General features: G+C 46.1%; 3 protein-coding genes across 3 annotated transcripts; 2 read left to right on the top strand and 1 right to left on the bottom strand.

The window, feature by feature from the left end:
* Positions 1-1,782: 1,782 nt before the first annotated feature.
* On the top strand, positions 1,783-3,727 carry LOC125705259 (E3 ubiquitin-protein ligase CCNB1IP1). Its single transcript, XM_048971711.1, has 5 exons — positions 1,783-2,000; positions 2,256-2,554; positions 2,650-2,796; positions 2,957-3,143; positions 3,375-3,727. The coding sequence occupies exons 2-5, from the start codon at positions 2,258-2,260 to the stop codon at positions 3,536-3,538; spliced, it is 795 nt and encodes a 264-aa protein (XP_048827668.1). The 5' UTR covers positions 1,783-2,000; positions 2,256-2,257; the 3' UTR covers positions 3,539-3,727.
* A 13-nt stretch (positions 3,728-3,740) lies between these two features.
* On the bottom strand, positions 3,741-11,264 carry ttc5 (tetratricopeptide repeat domain 5). Its single transcript, XM_048971698.1, has 10 exons — positions 11,165-11,264; positions 10,286-10,418; positions 9,879-10,090; positions 7,287-7,437; positions 6,841-6,932; positions 6,656-6,712; positions 6,243-6,389; positions 5,678-5,892; positions 4,741-4,885; positions 3,741-4,448 (listed from the first exon to the last, which is right to left on the bottom strand). Exons 1-10 carry the CDS (start codon positions 11,222-11,224, stop codon positions 4,329-4,331), a joined length of 1,332 nt encoding a protein of 443 aa, XP_048827655.1. The 5' UTR covers positions 11,225-11,264; the 3' UTR covers positions 3,741-4,328.
* Positions 11,265-11,713: 449 nt separating this feature from the next.
* Positions 11,714-16,858, top strand: mettl3 (methyltransferase like 3). Its single transcript, XM_048971693.1, has 11 exons — positions 11,714-12,131; positions 12,788-12,969; positions 13,236-13,703; positions 13,893-14,068; positions 14,398-14,611; positions 14,995-15,182; positions 15,444-15,482; positions 15,686-15,794; positions 15,890-15,955; positions 16,241-16,353; positions 16,532-16,858. Exons 1-11 carry the CDS (start codon positions 12,029-12,031, stop codon positions 16,641-16,643), a joined length of 1,770 nt encoding a protein of 589 aa, XP_048827650.1. The 5' UTR covers positions 11,714-12,028; the 3' UTR covers positions 16,644-16,858.
* The last annotated feature ends 134 nt before the right edge of the window (positions 16,859-16,992 follow it).

Here is a 16,992-nt window from a genome sequence, read left to right as displayed (position 1 = left end):
TGAATGATACACATGTAGTTAAAATGTTCTAACAAAACAATAAGCCACACAATCAGAAAGCTGAAGCACATTGAAAGCAAGGATCCAGTTTTAGACTGTACAATTGTTTATGTGATTATGATTAATAATTATTATGGTCAATAATAATATATTCATACTAAACAAGATCAGACCTGGAGAGATACATTTATTTGCTTGTCTTGAAAGACAAAGGTAGCATGTGGGTCAGTGGGCTAAGCCTCCGTGTCTATGCTCAGAAGGTTGCCAGTTCAGACCTAGCCTCAGCCCATCTCCAGGGCTTTGACTAACCACCTGCTCCCTGGCTGACTGCCCTTAACAGCGAATTTACTGTCATCTACAGTGAGCAGCAATGGAAAAGGCAGAAAGAGAATTGCTACTGATTTAGGATAAAATAAGGTCACTGGCTTCGTATGTGAACCTTAGTCTGGTAAGCTGCAGAAGCACTTTGCCTTACCTTTTCAACCCTGTTTGCATTTCTTGAGCTCAACCATCTCATGTGAAGTAGTACTTCTCGTGTACCTGCTTTATGCCATCTACCATTGCCAAAGACTGGTTCCAATACTAAGAACACTAGTAGACAAGGATAGCAAAAATCCTCAGATGTTGGTCTTGCTCCTTCCCAAATACCAAGGATACATCGTTTCCATCCTCACCGAACGAGACCAATCCCAAAACCAAGACCGGTCTTGCCAAGACCACAAGTACGGTATTTGCGTTCTTGGCATTGAGATTCACTATAGCAATGCTTTGAACTGTTTACTTGTGGTGACCTGGGTGTTCTGGTACTGTCTTCCAGATGGTAGCAGGGAGATGACATTATGGGAAGAGAGAGTAGAGTCCTTGATAATGTTACTAGCTCTCTTTCCACAACTACAGAGATAAATGCCAGGTATGGAGGGTAATGGTCTGCTATGGTCTGTCTGCCTTAAGGCCCGCGTTCTGCAGCTCCCATGCCATGCTGTTATATCGTTTGTCAGGACAATCTCCACAGTGCATTAAGATTATCCTTAAAACAGCAGTACTCAAACACCATGGTGCTATGGACGCGACCCCATATTCAGAAATTTCTGACATTTCAAATATGTTTTTCACTATAAGCCATGCAGTCTTGAAAACAAAAAATGGATGACAAAATTTGCTGAAGGGGAAGACATTAGCATGTGATCCCACCCAAATGAATACGGACCAGAGCTAGGGATTTCCTACCGGTTATGCGTCACATAACTAAGAACTATGGACCGGAGAGATGTTTAATATTTCTTTCTCTGAGAACGGGGAGTCTCTCGAATTTTTTTTCCGCTAATAATTTTGTGATTGGAACCCCAGATTGATTCGCTATATTAAGACAATCCTGACAGCTTTTTTTTTTTTTTTTAGCGCGGCCAGTTATTCGCGTGAACGTATTTAACACCCTCTATTCAAACGAGCATAATCCGCCTACCATATACGCACCATATCATCATAGTGAAGTGTTTGTGGACACTATTAATATGGTGTTTTATCGAACGATATTTTGTGAAAGTGTGAAAATACATTCTACGTGACCGATGGGAAGTATAGAAAACACAATCACCACTTGTTTGTCTAGTATTAAAACAATGACTGCCATGGGTTGGCAACTTTGGTCGGCTGGCTGGAGTGAGATGTTCAATTCGAGACTGCACACGCACTTAAATGCATGTAACAGTCTTATTACTTTATACATAGGCTTTAGGATTTGAAAACGACACGACACATGCGTGAGAGTTGGCAGCCCTGCAAAAAAGGAACTTCACCGCCACACCATAAGACCGATTCTTTGAGGTTTGGGAACAAGAACGAAGAACTCCGGATCACGTGCCCGAAGCCGACCAATCGGAGCGCACGAACTACTCCCCTATCCCACCCGCCTTCATTTGCCTCCAACGTTTGGAGTAGCGTCTCGTAGACTTTAAGCTAACGGTTACTTGAATTTAAACGCATTTTATATATATGAAAAGGTAAATTTGGTTTTAAAATAAAAAATTATCCACATACGTCTGTCAGACAAAGCCTACATATCTTTTAGATATATTTTTTTACCTGTTAATGATTGCAAAAACTGGCTACTACATTCATGAGCTTCATTTTTACAAGCTAGCTACGCTTTTAACTGACACTTTAATATTACTCATTTGAAAACATTATGGGTGATTATGTTTATATCTGTAATAAGCTAATGTTACTGCACATGTAGTATTTTCTTTCTCTGTCAGTCATGTCCTTATGTGAAGACTTTCTGCTCTGCAACTTTCCCAAATGCCGAGCAAAACTGAGTGGCTTTGCTTGGGTGACGGCATGTTCACATGCCTTCTGTGACCAGCACGGATCAGGGGAATTCAGCCACTCACCGGCGATCTGCCCTGCTTGCTCATCCGCACTGTCAGGCAAACTGGATATTGTGCGCACGGAGCTAGCCCCATCCGAGGAGTACAAGGCCATGGTGTTGGCAGGGCTAAGGCCTGAGATTGTGCTAGATATCAGTGCCCGTGCTCTTGCCTTCTGGACCTACCAGGTATTTCTGTGTACGTATATTGAAGGTGTGAGGTTGTGTAGAGAGGTTTCCGGAATGTATGTATATAAGGGAGAAATGCCGTTGCTGCATACCAGGTTCATCAGGAACGCTTGTTCCAAGAGTACAGTCTGTCCCGAGCTGAGACCCAAGTGAAGCAGGCAGAAAAGCTGTTGGCCCAGCATAGTCAGAGTAGGGAGTTGGAGCTCAATGCCATGAGAGGAGAGATCTCCTCACTCAAAAAGGTGCCATGTGTATCTGTACAATGCCTTCTCTGTTCTCATCCCCACCAGTTTCCTTTACCAACTTGCCGATAAATTTCAACCTTGAGCTTATGTAAACAGGCAATTAGTTAAAAACGGTCTTTTTTCCCTAAACAACCCTATGTACTTTCCTGCCCCAAAGGTAATGGATGAGTACAAAAGGAAGTACAGTGAGGTTTCAGAGCGGTTGATGGAGAGGAACAGGCAGTATCAGAAGCTGCAGGGCCTGTATGACTCACTTCGTCTGCGAAACATGGTGGTGGGGGAGAGAGAGGGGATACGCTTTGCACCCCCAGAATTTGCCCCAGCTCGTAGACGGGACAACACAGGTTGGGAGGAAGACTGATGGAGATTAAAGTTATTCAATTAACATTCAATTATCAAGCTACATGATGCAATTTGTGAAATTATTATGTTATGCAAATCTTAAATTCAAGGCAAAGTTTGAGCTCAGATGTAAGAGAAATTAGGAATGATAAATTAAGAGTTAATCATACTCCTCGCCTACAAATTGAAGACACTGTGTTGTGTGTAACACAGAGCTGTTTCTGCTTCCCCAGTTATGGAGGGCCATCACTCCCCCTACAATAGTCCATCCTTGCTGGGTACAGGATCTGAGGGAAACAAGATCTTCTCCATACTGGAGCCTGATCGCACCAGGAGTTTCTTCCATTTTAACTCCCCAGCAAATAGCCAGAGTCTTGCCTTTGTGAGGAAGCAGTGATACCAGCTGACTTCCTTTAGTGAGATCACAGTCAATATTAAGAACACCGAATACAGTAAGATCAACTGATTCATTCAACATTCCAAATCTGACAATGTCAAAATAGCAGGTTCATTATTAGTGCTGATGAAATATCACACACACAAGTGCACATCTCTATAACTCGGCCACACAATGGAAAAGCTTTTTCAACACAGTGATGTTTATATTTCAGAATTTAGTTACTGGGCCAGTGCATTACCTACTCTGGTCAAATGTTATGCTGTATAAGGTCTTGACAAGAACCGCTCTCTCATTCTAGGTGGTACCAGACATTTTAGCAACTAACTTTGCTAAGATTAAACATTGTTACGTTTTGTGTTCCTGTATGATTGCGAAAATGTGGTAGTTTAGTACCTGGAAATGCAAATGGAAATGTTCAATGTTAATTAGTGCACACACTTCATAGTTTATATATGATCTACTTACAAAAGATCTTCCATTGTCCAATTAGGTATAAACCAAACCAAAATAAACTGAAAATGCATGAAATGTACCCAGCAAATCTACATTTTCCATTTTAATGAACATTTTTTATGTTCCTCAAGTGACACTATATCATTACAGGGTACAAAAAAGGTTTAATACATATTTATAAAGAGACAACAAACTAAAACATAGTGGATGCAAAGGACAAATATTTACACTAGTTTCTCCCCAGATTCACAGTTCTCCAGTTTTGGTTGGTCCCAGTCTCACTCAAGGAAACTGTCGGCTTACACTGTGCTTAGACTGCACTCCACAGACCCCCTCACTCACTCTGGGGCTTGTAGCTGACGGAGGCCGCCATCTGACTTCTTGCTGCTTGCCTCTTGCCATTGACAATGAGGAACAGTGGAGATTGCACACGTATGCTGCGAAAGTCATATGACTGCAGGAGGAAAGGGTATAGAAATACTGCTGAGCAGATAAGCAACTGGTTCCTAAAGCCAAAGACATTGTTGACTGGTCTGTCCAAAATACAGATGTATTTTTATCAAGTCTGGGAGAGAAATACAGCAATTCAAAGTACATTCTATCTGCACTACAAAGTGAGCACCCCCCATGAACGGTTTTTAAGAACACATTGATCCCAAGGGCCACTAGTATACTGCCTTTATTTTCAATGAACAGTCGAAGTTTGTTCTTCGTGTGGTCAACATGTGATTGTGTGAGGGACTAACCTGGTCTTTGTGTGTAACACTATGACGTTTGACCTGGGGCTCAGGGATGACCACAGTGTCTCCAATCAAGACCCCCCAGTTGTCTGCAGTATTGTAGACCATCACCGCACAGCAGGTCTCCTCGCTGTCCACAATACCGAAAGTACTGGGAAAGAAAAGCAAAGACTTCTCATTACCTACTTCATATAGATGTTCTTATGACATCCATCCATCTGTCCACCCATCCTGTAACTGCTTATCCTGGTCAGCATTCGTGCTACAACGCAAGTTCCTGAATAACCTCACATTTACTACAATCACATACTAAAATACACATATACTATTATATATTATGTATATGTATAACCTGGTCAGGTTAGGGTAATGTGACTCCAAAATTTAGTAACTTACAGTTACTAATTAACAGAGATACCAGAGGCCAATAATGTAATAATATGCATTTTAAATAAGTAATATATTATTATTTATCAATTTTATCATAAACATTTCCTATGGGTCTAATGAGTCTCACATGATTTACCTAGTAACCACTTCAACCAAATGTGCTTAACTCATTAACTTGTTGATCTTCCACGTTGTATTGGACTTTAATATATTAATACCTATCACATTAGAACAGATTCTGCAGAAAAAGACCGCAAACAAACAAACTTTAGTGGTCTGGTTATGCCAAGTTATGTCATTGTTATTTACAATGGTTTAAATATCGCTCATATGGGTAATCGGTATCGACAAGTACATAAATGCAAGTACTCACACTCGTACTTGATCTGAGAAAAATGGTATCTGTACATATATATTTGGATTGCACCATGTTCCGTGGCAGCTATATGTATAGGACTTATCTACAAATGTTAACCATGCTTTTCTGAGATCTGGGGTGAACAGCTCCTTGTGGAGATACTCATTGTATTCAATATATGTTTAGCAAACTCACAAGGCCATGCGCCCCTCAGAAGCAATGCTGAACACCACCTTCCCAATGGCAGCAGCCCCAGAGTTGTGTCCATGAGAAAGGGTTGAGAGACTCCAGGGTTTCAGCATTCCCACATTGCCTGAAGGCGAGCAGTATTGTGGTGAAGAGCAGGGCCCTAAAGAAGAAACACAGAGGGAACCTAGCATGGTCTTCAACTTCCGTGCCTTGACCTTCCCCTGGGAAGATAGAGACACATTGGATCTCAGTCTGCATAATGACTCAGAGCACACGCAATGGAGTCTACTAGTAATAATATCTCATAGATGTCCATCTTGCCACACTTCAATATACAACTTTACTCGTGTGAACTTGGATCTTTGAGTAAATGTTTAATGAATTTTCTGTCTAAAGGGAATGCGGATCTTTGAAGACTGAAGGAGCCTCAGTATTACTCAATGAAGTAGAAGGATCGGACTTCCTGATTGGCCGACCAACCAACCACGTGGATATCATTCCAATACATAGAAACATTTACTTGCAGCTGAAAAGAGAGGATAAGTGTCAACATATCCATGTCCCAAAATACCTTGTTGTCAATGAGGGCAGTGAGCCGATGCAAGTAATCCAACAGCTGCCTTTCTCTCTCACAAGGATCCTCCCACCCAGGGTCCAGAGCCACAGCCCGACTGTAACCAGCCAGTGCCGAGCTAAACATCTCCTCATACTGGAAGAGCTGAAACATGCAATTCATTCAGTCATTACTGAAAGAGTAGCACTTTATTGTGAATTGCAGGTCAGGTCGACAGTGCTGCATTATTCCTGTAGGCCAGGAATAAAGATTACCTCACCAGAAAACGGTAAGAAAAACTCGAACCTGATTGCCCACTCCCCAAACTAACACAGAATCACAGTTTGGGCACCTTAAAACCTGGAATACTAATTAAATTGACTGCTTCAGAGCACAAAGCAGATTAGGCTGAAGATAAACTACACTTATACCGTGGCTCTGTTGAAGTGGAGGTCGGGATTACAGGATGCTGTGCTGTCCACTCTCTCCTGCAGAAAGACAGAACACAGTACATAGTTTCTTTCACTCCAGTGTGGATTACAGCAGTACTCACAGACAGACTGCGCAAACGAACTGTGCATCAACCCATGGGTATTAGCTATGTACATGAACTCACAGCTTGTGCGTAAGCGCTAAGAGCTTGCTGTGACATCTGGGGGTTCTGGCCGCTGCTGAAGAAGAGCGAGACGTAGGCATTCCCCAGGATGTCTGTGGGCACAAGCATTTATGATCAGATCACTCCCCTGCTCCGCTCCACTTCCAGGAATCCAAATCCAACTAATATGCTCCATCAGTCTGTATTCCGTTTCACTTGGATGGTTCTTAATTTACTCCTCCCCCAACTCTCTCAAATGCAATCAACCAAAGACACAAACTGTGTTTCAAAAACACTCCCTGACTAACTCATCGGTGCTCTGGTAGGGAAATGGGAACAATATTAGATTTTTGGCCTTACTCTGACTCCAAATCACTGCCTAATAGTTCAAACTTATTTCGTACTGGCCTCCTTAATTAAACAAAGGAACTGCACCATTCTCCTCCAACCCCACCCCCTGCACTCACACCAGGATGTCCCATCTGTGACGTCCAGCTGCACAGCCTGCCGGGCCAGGTCCACACTCTCCAGCACACGTTTCCCCTGTTCCTCGGCATCCCCTGCTGGTAACTGCCTCAGCACCATGGACAGACTGCGCAGGGACACCTTGTTCTTACACTAGGGGGGAGGGAGGGTTACATGGCAAGTTATACATATACAGCTCTGGAAAAAATTAAGAGACAACTATATGTCTCTTAAAAATGTGCATTTTACAGGGTAGAAGCAACTTTTTAATGCCAGGGATGAGAGTCAACCCATCCAACAGTGCCTCAAATCGGAGGATGGCTTCAAGTGACCTTCAAAAAGAATGGGAAACATGAAGTGCTTGTCCTAGTGTACTGCTAGGACAGTCCAGGACAACAAGGACTACAAGAAGCCCTTAAAGACACATAAAGCAAGACTTCGTGAATGAGAAGCATGGAAGTGTCAGGCTGGAGTTTGCATAGCAAAAAAATAATTAAAATGTATATGCCCCATTCCGTCTCCCCTCCCTCAGACTGACCCGCTGCAGTGCCCCATTCCGTCTCCCCTCCCTCAGACTGACCCGCTGCAGTGCCCCATTCCGTCTCCCCTCCCTCAGACTGACCCGCTGCAGTGCCCCATTCCGTCTCCCCTCCCTCAGACTGACCCGCTGCAGTGCCCCATTCCGTCTCCCCTCCCTCAGACTGACCCGCTGCAGTGCCCCATTCCGTCTCCCCTCCTTCAGACTGACCCGCTGCAGTGCCCCATTCCGTCTCCCCTCCCTCAGACTGACCCGCTGCAGTGCCCCATTCCGTCTCCCCTCCCTCAGACTGACCCGCTGCAGTGCCCCATTCCGTCTCCCCTCCTTCAGACTGACCCGCTGCAGTGCCCCATTCCGTCTCCCCTCCCTCAGACTGACCCGCTGCAGTGCCCCATTCCGTCTCCCCTCCCTCAGACTGACCCGCTGCAGTGCCCCATTCCGTCTCCCCTCCCTCAGACTGACCCACTGCAGTGCCCCATTCCGTCTCCCCTCCCTCAGACTGACCCGCTGCAGTGCCCCATTCCGTCTCCCCTCCCTCAGACTGACCCGCTGCAGTGCCCCATTCCGTCTCCCCTCCCTCAGACTGACCCGCTGCAGTGCCCCATTCCGTCTCCCCTCCCTCAGACTGACCCGCTGCAGTGCCCCATTCCGTCTCCCCTCCCTCAGACTGACCCGCTGCAGTGCCCCATTCCGTCTCCCCTCCTTCAGACTGACCCGCTGCAGTGCCCCATTCCGTCTCCCCTCCCTCAGACTGACCCGCTGCAGTGCCCCATTCCGTCTCCCCTCCCTCAGACTGACCCGCTGCAGTGCCCCATTCCGTCTCCCCTCCTTCAGACTGACCCGCTGCAGTGCCCCATTCCGTCTCCCCTCCCTCAGACTGACCCGCTGCAGTGCCCCATTCCGTCTCCCCTCCTTCAGACTGACCCGCTGCAGTGCCCCATTCCGTCTCCCCTCCCTCAGACTGACCCGCTGCAGTGCCCCATTCCGTCTCCCCTCCCTCAGACTGACCCGCTGCAGTGCCCCATTCCGTCTCCCCTCCCTCAGACTGACCCGCTGCAGTGCCCCATTCCGTCTCCCCTCCCTCAGACTGACCCGCTGCAGTGCCCCATTCCGTCTCCCCTCCCTCAGACTGACCCGCTGCAGTGCCCCATTCCGTCTCCCCTCTCTCAGATTGACCCGCTGCAGTGCCCCATTCCGTCTCCCCTCCCTCAGACTGACCCGCTGCAGTGCCCCATTCCGTCTCCCCTCCCTCAGACTGACCCGCTGCAGTGCCCCATTCCGTCTCCCCTCCCTCAGATTGACCTGCTGCAGTGTCCCATTCCGTCTCCCCTCCCTCAGACTGACCTGCTGCAGTGCCCCATTCCGTCTCCCCTCCCTCAGACTGACCCGCTGCAGTGCCCCATTCCGTCTCCCCTCTCTCAGATTGACCCGCTGCAGTGCCCCATTCCGTCTCCCCTCCCTCAGACTGACCCGCTGCAGTGCCCCATTCCGTCTCCCCTCCCTCAGATTGACCTGCTGCAGTGTCCCATACCGTCTCCCCTCCCTCAGACTGACCTGCTGCAGTGTCCCATTCCGTCTCCCCTCCCTCAGACTGACCTGCTGCAGTGCCCCATTCTGTCTCCCCTCCCTCTGACTGACCTGCTGCAGTGTCCCATTCCGTCTCCCCTCCCTCAGACTGACCTGCTGCAGTGCCCCATTCCGTCTCCCCTCCCTCAGACTGACCCGCTGCAGTGCCCCATTCCGTCTCCCCTCCCTCAGACTGACCCGCTGCAGTGCCCCATTCCGTCTCCCCTCCCTCAGACTGACCCGCTGCAGTGCCCCATTCCGTCTCCCCTCCCTCAGACTGACCCGCTGCAGTGCCCCATTCCGTCTCCCCTCTCTGACTGACCTGCTGCAGTGCCCCATTCCGTCTCCCCTCTCTCAGACTGACCCGCTGCAGTGCCCCATTCCGTCTCCCCTCCCTCAGATTGACCTGCTGCAGTGTCCCATTCTGTCTCCCCTCCCTCTGATTGACCTGCTGCAGTGCCCCATTCTGTCTCCCCTCCCTCTGACTGACCTGCTGCAGTGCCCCAGTGAAACAGGTCTTGGCAGCAGCAAGGTCCCCCTTCCTCCAGAACTGCTCCCCTAAGGTGTTCCAGGCCTCCACTAAGCCCGGCTCCAGTTTCACAGCTCGAGAGAGGCTCTCCTCCGCAGCTGCGCTGAACCCGGAGACCACGCCCAGGCACCGGCCACGGAGGAGCAGGTACTGAGCATTATGTTGGTACTGCCCTGGGGGAGGGAGACATAAAGGATGCAGGTTCTTAAAAAAATCTAATTTGGTTACCCTTAACCATTTCATAGAACATAAGACAAGAAAAATAAGATGCCTAGACCGCCAAATCAAATTATGGAGTAACTCGATTAAGGAAGAAAATGGCAGCCAAGTCAAAACAAACTGCACACACAAAAACATAAATATCTAACCTTCTTTCTCTTTCAGCAGCTTCAGAGTCTTTTCCATTTCATGGTTAACATCAGTTTGCTTCCTCCCAGCATCCTCTACATTATGTGTCTCAAAATAATGGTCCCGGAATTGATAGAGCTCATCCACAAGTTGCTACAGAAAATGAAATAAAAAATAAATTCTATCAATAAATACACATCTAACCAGCGAAGTGTGTGAAGTAAAATTAAATTTTGCCAGGAATTCAATTGTAACTAGTTACAATACTATTTTAATTACAGCGAGTTACAACTGAATTCCTGATATCAGAAACTGATATTTTAACTAGGTTAAAATCCAACACCCATTGATACGAATGAAAAAAACGTTTTGGATCTCACTACCTAAAACAGAATTTTCGATATCAAGAACTGGAATTATAACTACTTACAATTGAATTTTATAAAGAATTTTTGATTCTAGCTAGTTAGAAATTAATTTGTGATATCCTCTGGAAATCAATCAAGTCCCTAACAACGCGGAGAACAAAGCCTATGAAAACAAACGCACAACCGTTATTATACCAGATCAATGCTGGATACAAATTGAAACGCCTATTAAAACTGTAAACATAATCATTACAATAATTTTAAGTGACGCATGACCGATACGTCACAGACTGCAAGTGCAGTGTGCTAGGATGTTGTATCAGCAAAAGTACATAGCGCAAAAACAATATAAAACCTGGTATAGGTAAACATTTCATAGCTGTCAACTCGTTATATTAACCAATCCAGCAGCAAAAGAACACCAAAGAACCAAGTTCCATGTAATGTGCATTTAGAAAAAAATGTATACGTGCATCATTACCCACAACTGTTTTACATCAGCATAAATAACACACCATCAACACATGATACCTTCAAAACTTGCAAGTCGTCTTTATTAACCGAATCACACTCCTTCTCTACGTCGGCCATGTTTACCAAATACTCCCAGATGTATGTAAATATGCACGTTCCCTGCGTAACGTCACTGAAGGGCGTAGCATTGCAGCACCTCATTGGCCAGACTTCACCGGCACGCTCAAAGATAACAACCAATAAAAGATCAGAATACACTGTGGAGTGCGGGTTCCCAAATATACCTGGGTCACATATTGCAGATTTAAGCAAGAGTGATTAGTTCAGTGGATGTTTTGCTATAGAATTTGCAAATAAAACAATACCTTGGGTATAGAAATTGTATGTGGTGTATGTCTTTATTAATGTATAATAAACATTATCGTTTATTTGTCTTTGTAACACTTGTCCAGTGCATGGTCGCTATGTACAGCATATCTATCTATATCTGTAAATATATGTTATGAAAAATCATAGGCATTCGCTTATATATAGATAGGTGAGGGTAATTACTAACCTATTTTTTTTTTATAAATTCGAAATATCGCTCAAGGATTTCTATGGTTTGGACTACGGTGATCCGGAAGAGGAAACGTGCCCTTTTAGGACTACATGCCGGGCTTGAGTACTTAACAGTACAGTCCCTGATTGCATTTAATGTAATATGAATGAAATCTTCTTTCTTACAGTCTTTGTTATGGTCACAGTGAAAAGGCGTCACGGCAACAACAAACGCAACAACTTAACAAAAGTCGTAGCTCGTTTAAATAGTTAGTTGTGTAGTTGGACCTTGTGTTGTGATTGTGAGGAGGCGACGTGAGCGCGGATTTTAGCAGAAAGCAGCAGCATAACGGGTCCGTAAAAGAGACTGTGCCGATTGACATGTCGGATACATGGAGCAACATACAAGCGCACAAGAAGCAGCTGGACTCGCTGCGGGAGAGGCTGCAGCGGAGGCGGAAAGACACCACGCAGCTGGGTATAGGTACGTGCGGAAGCCATCCACCCAGCCGCTTACCGTGCTCGGGTTTGCGGGGAGCCCATTCCAGACAGGGTATGGCATAAGGCTAAATAACGCAGAATAATTGATTCACTGGAAAAACAAAAGAGACTCTAATCTTTCCACTGCACCTACTTCCCCGAACAACCCCAAAACACACATCAAAGTACGAGAACCAAAGGCACCCTCATCCTGCCATCCAAAACAGGGAGATTAGCATAACAACGGGACAGTCACAACCAAGTATACAATAACAGTGAGCAAAATCCAGAAAGGCAAACTCCCTAGTCATGCACAGTCATACATAATATACGGATAAGTAGAAGATACGGTGTATATTTATTTTACTTTATGACTGAGCTTCTGCTGTTTGAATCTCACTGACATACTTCTTGACCACATACTATATTAAATATACGATATTAAAATGAGTTTCTAATTTTGAATTTTCATTCATTTCATTTTAGTGAGGCCCAATTGAGAAATAATGTATTTAAGTAAATATAATTGTAACGCAAACCATATCTCAGTTCAGTGTTGATTCAGTGTCTCTTTCTCCCCTTGTAGCATAAATTTACTGTAAGTATTCTGTATATTCTGTTTTGAACCCAGTTTTCTTTTCTTTGCCTGTCTGTTTTCAGAGGTGGGGGTAACTGAGGGGGGGTCAGTACGCAGTGACAGCCCAGTGCCAGCTCTTCAGAGCCCCCCTCAGGCAGAACGACCCCCTGACCCAGAACTGGAGAGGAGACTTTTGGGCTATCTATCTGAACTGAGCCTTGTGCTTCCAACAGATTCGCTTACCATCACCAGCCAGCTTAGTACTGTGAGTATGCTTCTTTTTGCCTACCCCATCTTGCTCTCCATAGCTTGGGGGCCACAGTGTTGGGTCCGCTAACATGCAGCACCCCTGGAGCTGGGGGTTAAGGGCCTTGCTCAAGGGCCCGTGGATATGAGACTGTTCTGCCAAGGCTGGGGCTCAACCAGTGATCATCTGATTACAGGCGCAGAGATTTAGCCCACTGAGCCGTACACTGCCCCCTGTCTGTCTCTGTCTGCAACTGCCTGTTTTGTCTTTGTGACCCAACCCAGGCTGATACCCCAGCCTCTCATGGCTGCATCCAGAGTCTTCTGCTTAAGTTCTCCGCCCAGGAGCTGATTGAAGTCCGGCAGCCATCTCTCGCTCCCTCGACCTCCTCCTCAACCGCGCCTTCCTCCACACTCGTCACCTCTGTGGACCACACCAAAATCTGGGCCATGACTGGCGGTGGCACCCCAGCCCAAAGGACAGGTGTCAAGAGGAAAGCGGAGGAGCAGCCCCACCCCAAACGAACCCCAGGCTCTGGCTCCTCTATGCAGTCCCCCAGCTCACCCTCAACCCCCTCCTCACTGGCAATAGCCTTGTCATCCCAACTGGGAGGGACCTCTGATTGGAAGTCAGGAGGGGGCAGTGGAACAGATAAGAAGGGCAGGTCTTCCAAGGGTCCGACATCCCACTTGGACATGGAAATTGAGTGTCTGCTGAACCAGCAGTCCACCAAGGAACAGCAGAGTAAAAAGGTGAGGAGAGGAAGGGAGGGAAGAGTGTGAGAGAGCCATTGGGGCTTGGGGTGCAGTAAAGCTCACCCTGATGGTCAAAGAAGAACAAGGAGCCCATAATTTACATTAAATATACATGTTAAAGTTTCGAGTTATGTCACCGTTTTCAATACAGCTGTTGCTTAACCCTCAATGTCCGTTTCCCTCTAGGTGAGCCGAGAGATCCTGGAGCTCCTGAACACGAGTTCAGCCAAGGAGCAGTCTATCGTGGAGAAGTTCCGTTCTCGTGGGCGGGCCCAAGTCCAGGAATTCTGTGATCACGGAACCAAGGAGGAGTGTATCCGCTCAGGAGATGCCCCCCAGCCTTGCACCAAGCTGCACTTCCGGTCTGTACCACTGTAACCCCTTTCGGTGGGCTGATGCTATAATATTGCACTCAGTACAATTATTATGGACATGCACCTAGACCCTTTGATGTCACTATATATGGTGTCACTAGGTCGCTAACCACATTGTAAGGAAGTTGGAACAAAGGTAATATGATGTCATTTAATTTAATTTTTTTAGGTTGGAATCAATTTTGATACTTGCTATGTCAGTGCCATATTTGATCATGTCTCCTCTGATCTAGCACTTAGTTGTTTTGCATTGTCCTTTTATTTAGTTTCTGTTTTGTCATCAGCTGGTAACTTCATGCCATTTGGCCTCCCTGCAGGCGCATCATAAACAAGCACACGGATGAGAGCCTGGGCGACTGCTCCTTCCTCAACACCTGCTTCCACATGGATACCTGCAAGTACGTGCATTATGAGATCGACTGTCCCCCGGAAGCAGAGGCTGGATCCCTGGGGCCTCAGGCAGGAGCCACAGAGCTGGGACTGCACTCTGGGGACCCGGACAGCAACGTTGGCAAGCTGTTCCCCTCGCAGGTGAAGAGCAATTCATTTTCATCCCAGTCCATTTTTTATGGAACGACTGTCATTGCTATATAGAAAAGTTGTTTGTAGTACATATCAATACAGTATCTCTACAGATAAGTAGAGTTTTTATTCCTGCTGTGAGAATTTCGGCCAGCAAATTAATGTGCTGCAGCTAGGTTCAAAGGCTATGGGTACGAAGCATTAGGTTCTTAGGCTACAGATTCGCTGCAAAGCATTAGGCTGTAAGGCTGCAGATTGGCTGCGGAGCAGTAAGTTCTAAGGCCATGGATTGGCTGTTAAGCATTAGGCTCTTAAACTGCAGATTGGCTGCGGAACATTAAGTTCTCTGTGTATTGGCTAATCAGCACTTCTTTTCTTTGGTTTGCTTTTAGTGGATTTGTTGTGACATCCGCTACCTGGATGTGTCCATCCTGGGGAAGTTTGCTGTCGTGATGGCTGACCCCCCCTGGGACATTCACATGGAGCTGCCTTATGGGACGCTAACTGATGACGAGATGAGGAAGCTCAACATCCCCATTCTCCAGGATGACGGATTCCTTTTCCTATGGGTGACAGGCAGGTATGTCATTGGTTACTTAGCAACCACCTGTCAGTGCCTTAAATGCATGTTTGTCAGCCTTAAACATGCATTTAAGGCGCTAAGGCCTTCACAGCTTGGCAAATGGAACAAAAAATTGCTGTCTCACTAAACCAGGTGCATTTGTTTCCATTATATCTGTAAATATGCTGCCATGCAACCCGGACATGATTACGGTTTCAATCGTTTTTGAATAATCATTTTTTTGTTCTCTCTCTCTCTTTCTCTCTCTCTCTCTCTCAGGGCTATGGAGTTGGGGAGGGAGTGCCTGAGCCTCTGGGGGTAGGAGCCTCTGTAAATGTCTCATCTCTATGATGATATTTGTCAGTAAAGTAGCTTGGTAGATTTTTGAGAATATGCTTCTCTTATAATGACTGACAAGCTGCCTGTTAAGTAAATATTTAACTAAGTAATTTGGCTCCGCATTCTAGAAGTCTGTGTCGCTTCTTGATTGGGGGTCACCGTGTCGTATGCGCCCCTCCCAGGTACGAGCGTGTGGATGAAATCATTTGGGTCAAAACAAACCAGCTGCAGAGAATAATCCGTACTGGGAGAACTGGTCACTGGCTGAACCATGGCAAGGAGCACTGCCTGGTATGTGTTTCTGTGTGAGTCAGTGTGCCGGAATCAGGTTCCCTTTGTAGTGTATGCTGTGGTATGGTTCTCTTACAGGGTGTCTCTGTCTCCAGGTGGGCGTGAAAGGGAATCCTCAAGGTTTCAACAGGGGCCTGGACTGTGATGTCATTGTCGCAGAGGTCAGGGCTCACATTCACAGATTTTACATAAAATCTCCTTTTGCAGCCTGATTTGTTTAATACTAATTTATTCTAGTCTGATATTCCTTATCTTTATTAGTCTTGTTTTGTACTGTTCTTTACTTGTAGGTTTTCCTTAAGGTTCTGTCCTATCAGAATCTTTCTTCACGTTTTCTTATTAGTTGCTGTATTATTTTGATATAAATTTCATGATGAGAAGAATCTGAAGTGGCCCAGCTGTGTGTGTGGCCTCCTGCAGTGATGCTGCCTTTGACCCGGCTCCAGGTTCGCTCCACCAGCCACAAGCCTGATGAAATCTATGGAATGATAGAACGCCTTTCCCCCGGCACCAGGAAGATTGAGCTCTTCGGCCGGCCTCACAACGTACAGCCGAACTGGTAAGCTGTTTAAACCTGATATCCTTACCAGGCGTCTGCCACTGTTTGTGTGCTTTTGGGGCCTCTGAAGGTGATGCTTATTAATCAAGGCCAATCTAGTCTGTGCGTGTAGCTGAACACTTTTGACTTTTGATGTCAGCTTAAACGCCTCTTTGCCCACCCTTCTGCCCTCTGCCAGGGTGACCCTCGGAAATCAGCTGGACGGCATCCACCTGTTGGACCCTGACGTCGTGGCACGTTTTAAGAAGCGTTACCCTGATGGGGTGATTTCCAAACCCAAGAACATGTAGATACCTGCAGGGAGGAGGGTGCTGTTTAAATATTGGGTCTGATTGAAATACTAGACTGACTGAATGGTAAATGTCTGATGCAAAACATGAGTTGTGTTAATATCGAGGTGATCTTTGTTTAGATGCAAGATGACACACTGTGTTGGATTTTCTTTTTGTATTATGAAACGGTATATTTTTAATAAAACTGTTCAGCAGTGGATCGCTGCTTGAAATTTAGCAACAATCTTGTATGTGTTAGCAAACACCAAGGAGGTTCTGTGCAGTCGAGCAAGGATGCTGAACTGGAAGTTGGGGCAAGTCAGTTCAATAATTAACATTATTTTGCCAGGCATAATTTGTTCTGGTG

Source organism: Brienomyrus brachyistius, chromosome 12 (genome assembly GCF_023856365.1).
Source record: "Brienomyrus brachyistius isolate T26 chromosome 12, BBRACH_0.4, whole genome shotgun sequence".
Taxonomy (NCBI): domain Eukaryota; kingdom Metazoa; phylum Chordata; class Actinopteri; order Osteoglossiformes; family Mormyridae; genus Brienomyrus; species Brienomyrus brachyistius.
The sequence above is the reverse complement of the archived record's forward strand: the minus strand, read 5'-3'. Positions and strand labels throughout refer to the sequence as shown.

Coding starts and splice junctions, on each gene's coding strand:
- ttc5 (XM_048971698.1), bottom strand. CDS start 11,224: ATGGCCGACGTAGAGAAGGAGTGTGATTCGGTTAATAAAGACGACTTG. Junction 10,419..11,164: donor ACGACTTGCAAGTTTTGAAG/GTATCATGTGTT, acceptor CATTTTCTGTAG/CAACTTGTGGATGAGCTCTA. Junction 4,449..4,740: donor GTGTTACACACAAAGACCAG/GTTAGTCCCTCA, acceptor TTCCTCCTGCAG/TCATATGACTTTCGCAGCAT.
- LOC125705259 (XM_048971711.1), top strand. CDS start 2,258: ATGTCCTTATGTGAAGACTTTCTGCTCTGCAACTTTCCCAAATGCCGA. Junction 2,555..2,649: donor TTGCCTTCTGGACCTACCAG/GTATTTCTGTGT, acceptor GCTGCATACCAG/GTTCATCAGGAACGCTTGTT. Junction 3,144..3,374: donor TCGTAGACGGGACAACACAG/GTTGGGAGGAAG, acceptor CTGCTTCCCCAG/TTATGGAGGGCCATCACTCC.
- mettl3 (XM_048971693.1), top strand. CDS start 12,029: ATGTCGGATACATGGAGCAACATACAAGCGCACAAGAAGCAGCTGGAC. Junction 12,132..12,787: donor CACCACGCAGCTGGGTATAG/GTACGTGCGGAA, acceptor GTCTGTTTTCAG/AGGTGGGGGTAACTGAGGGG. Junction 14,069..14,397: donor TGCACCAAGCTGCACTTCCG/GTCTGTACCACT, acceptor GCCTCCCTGCAG/GCGCATCATAAACAAGCACA.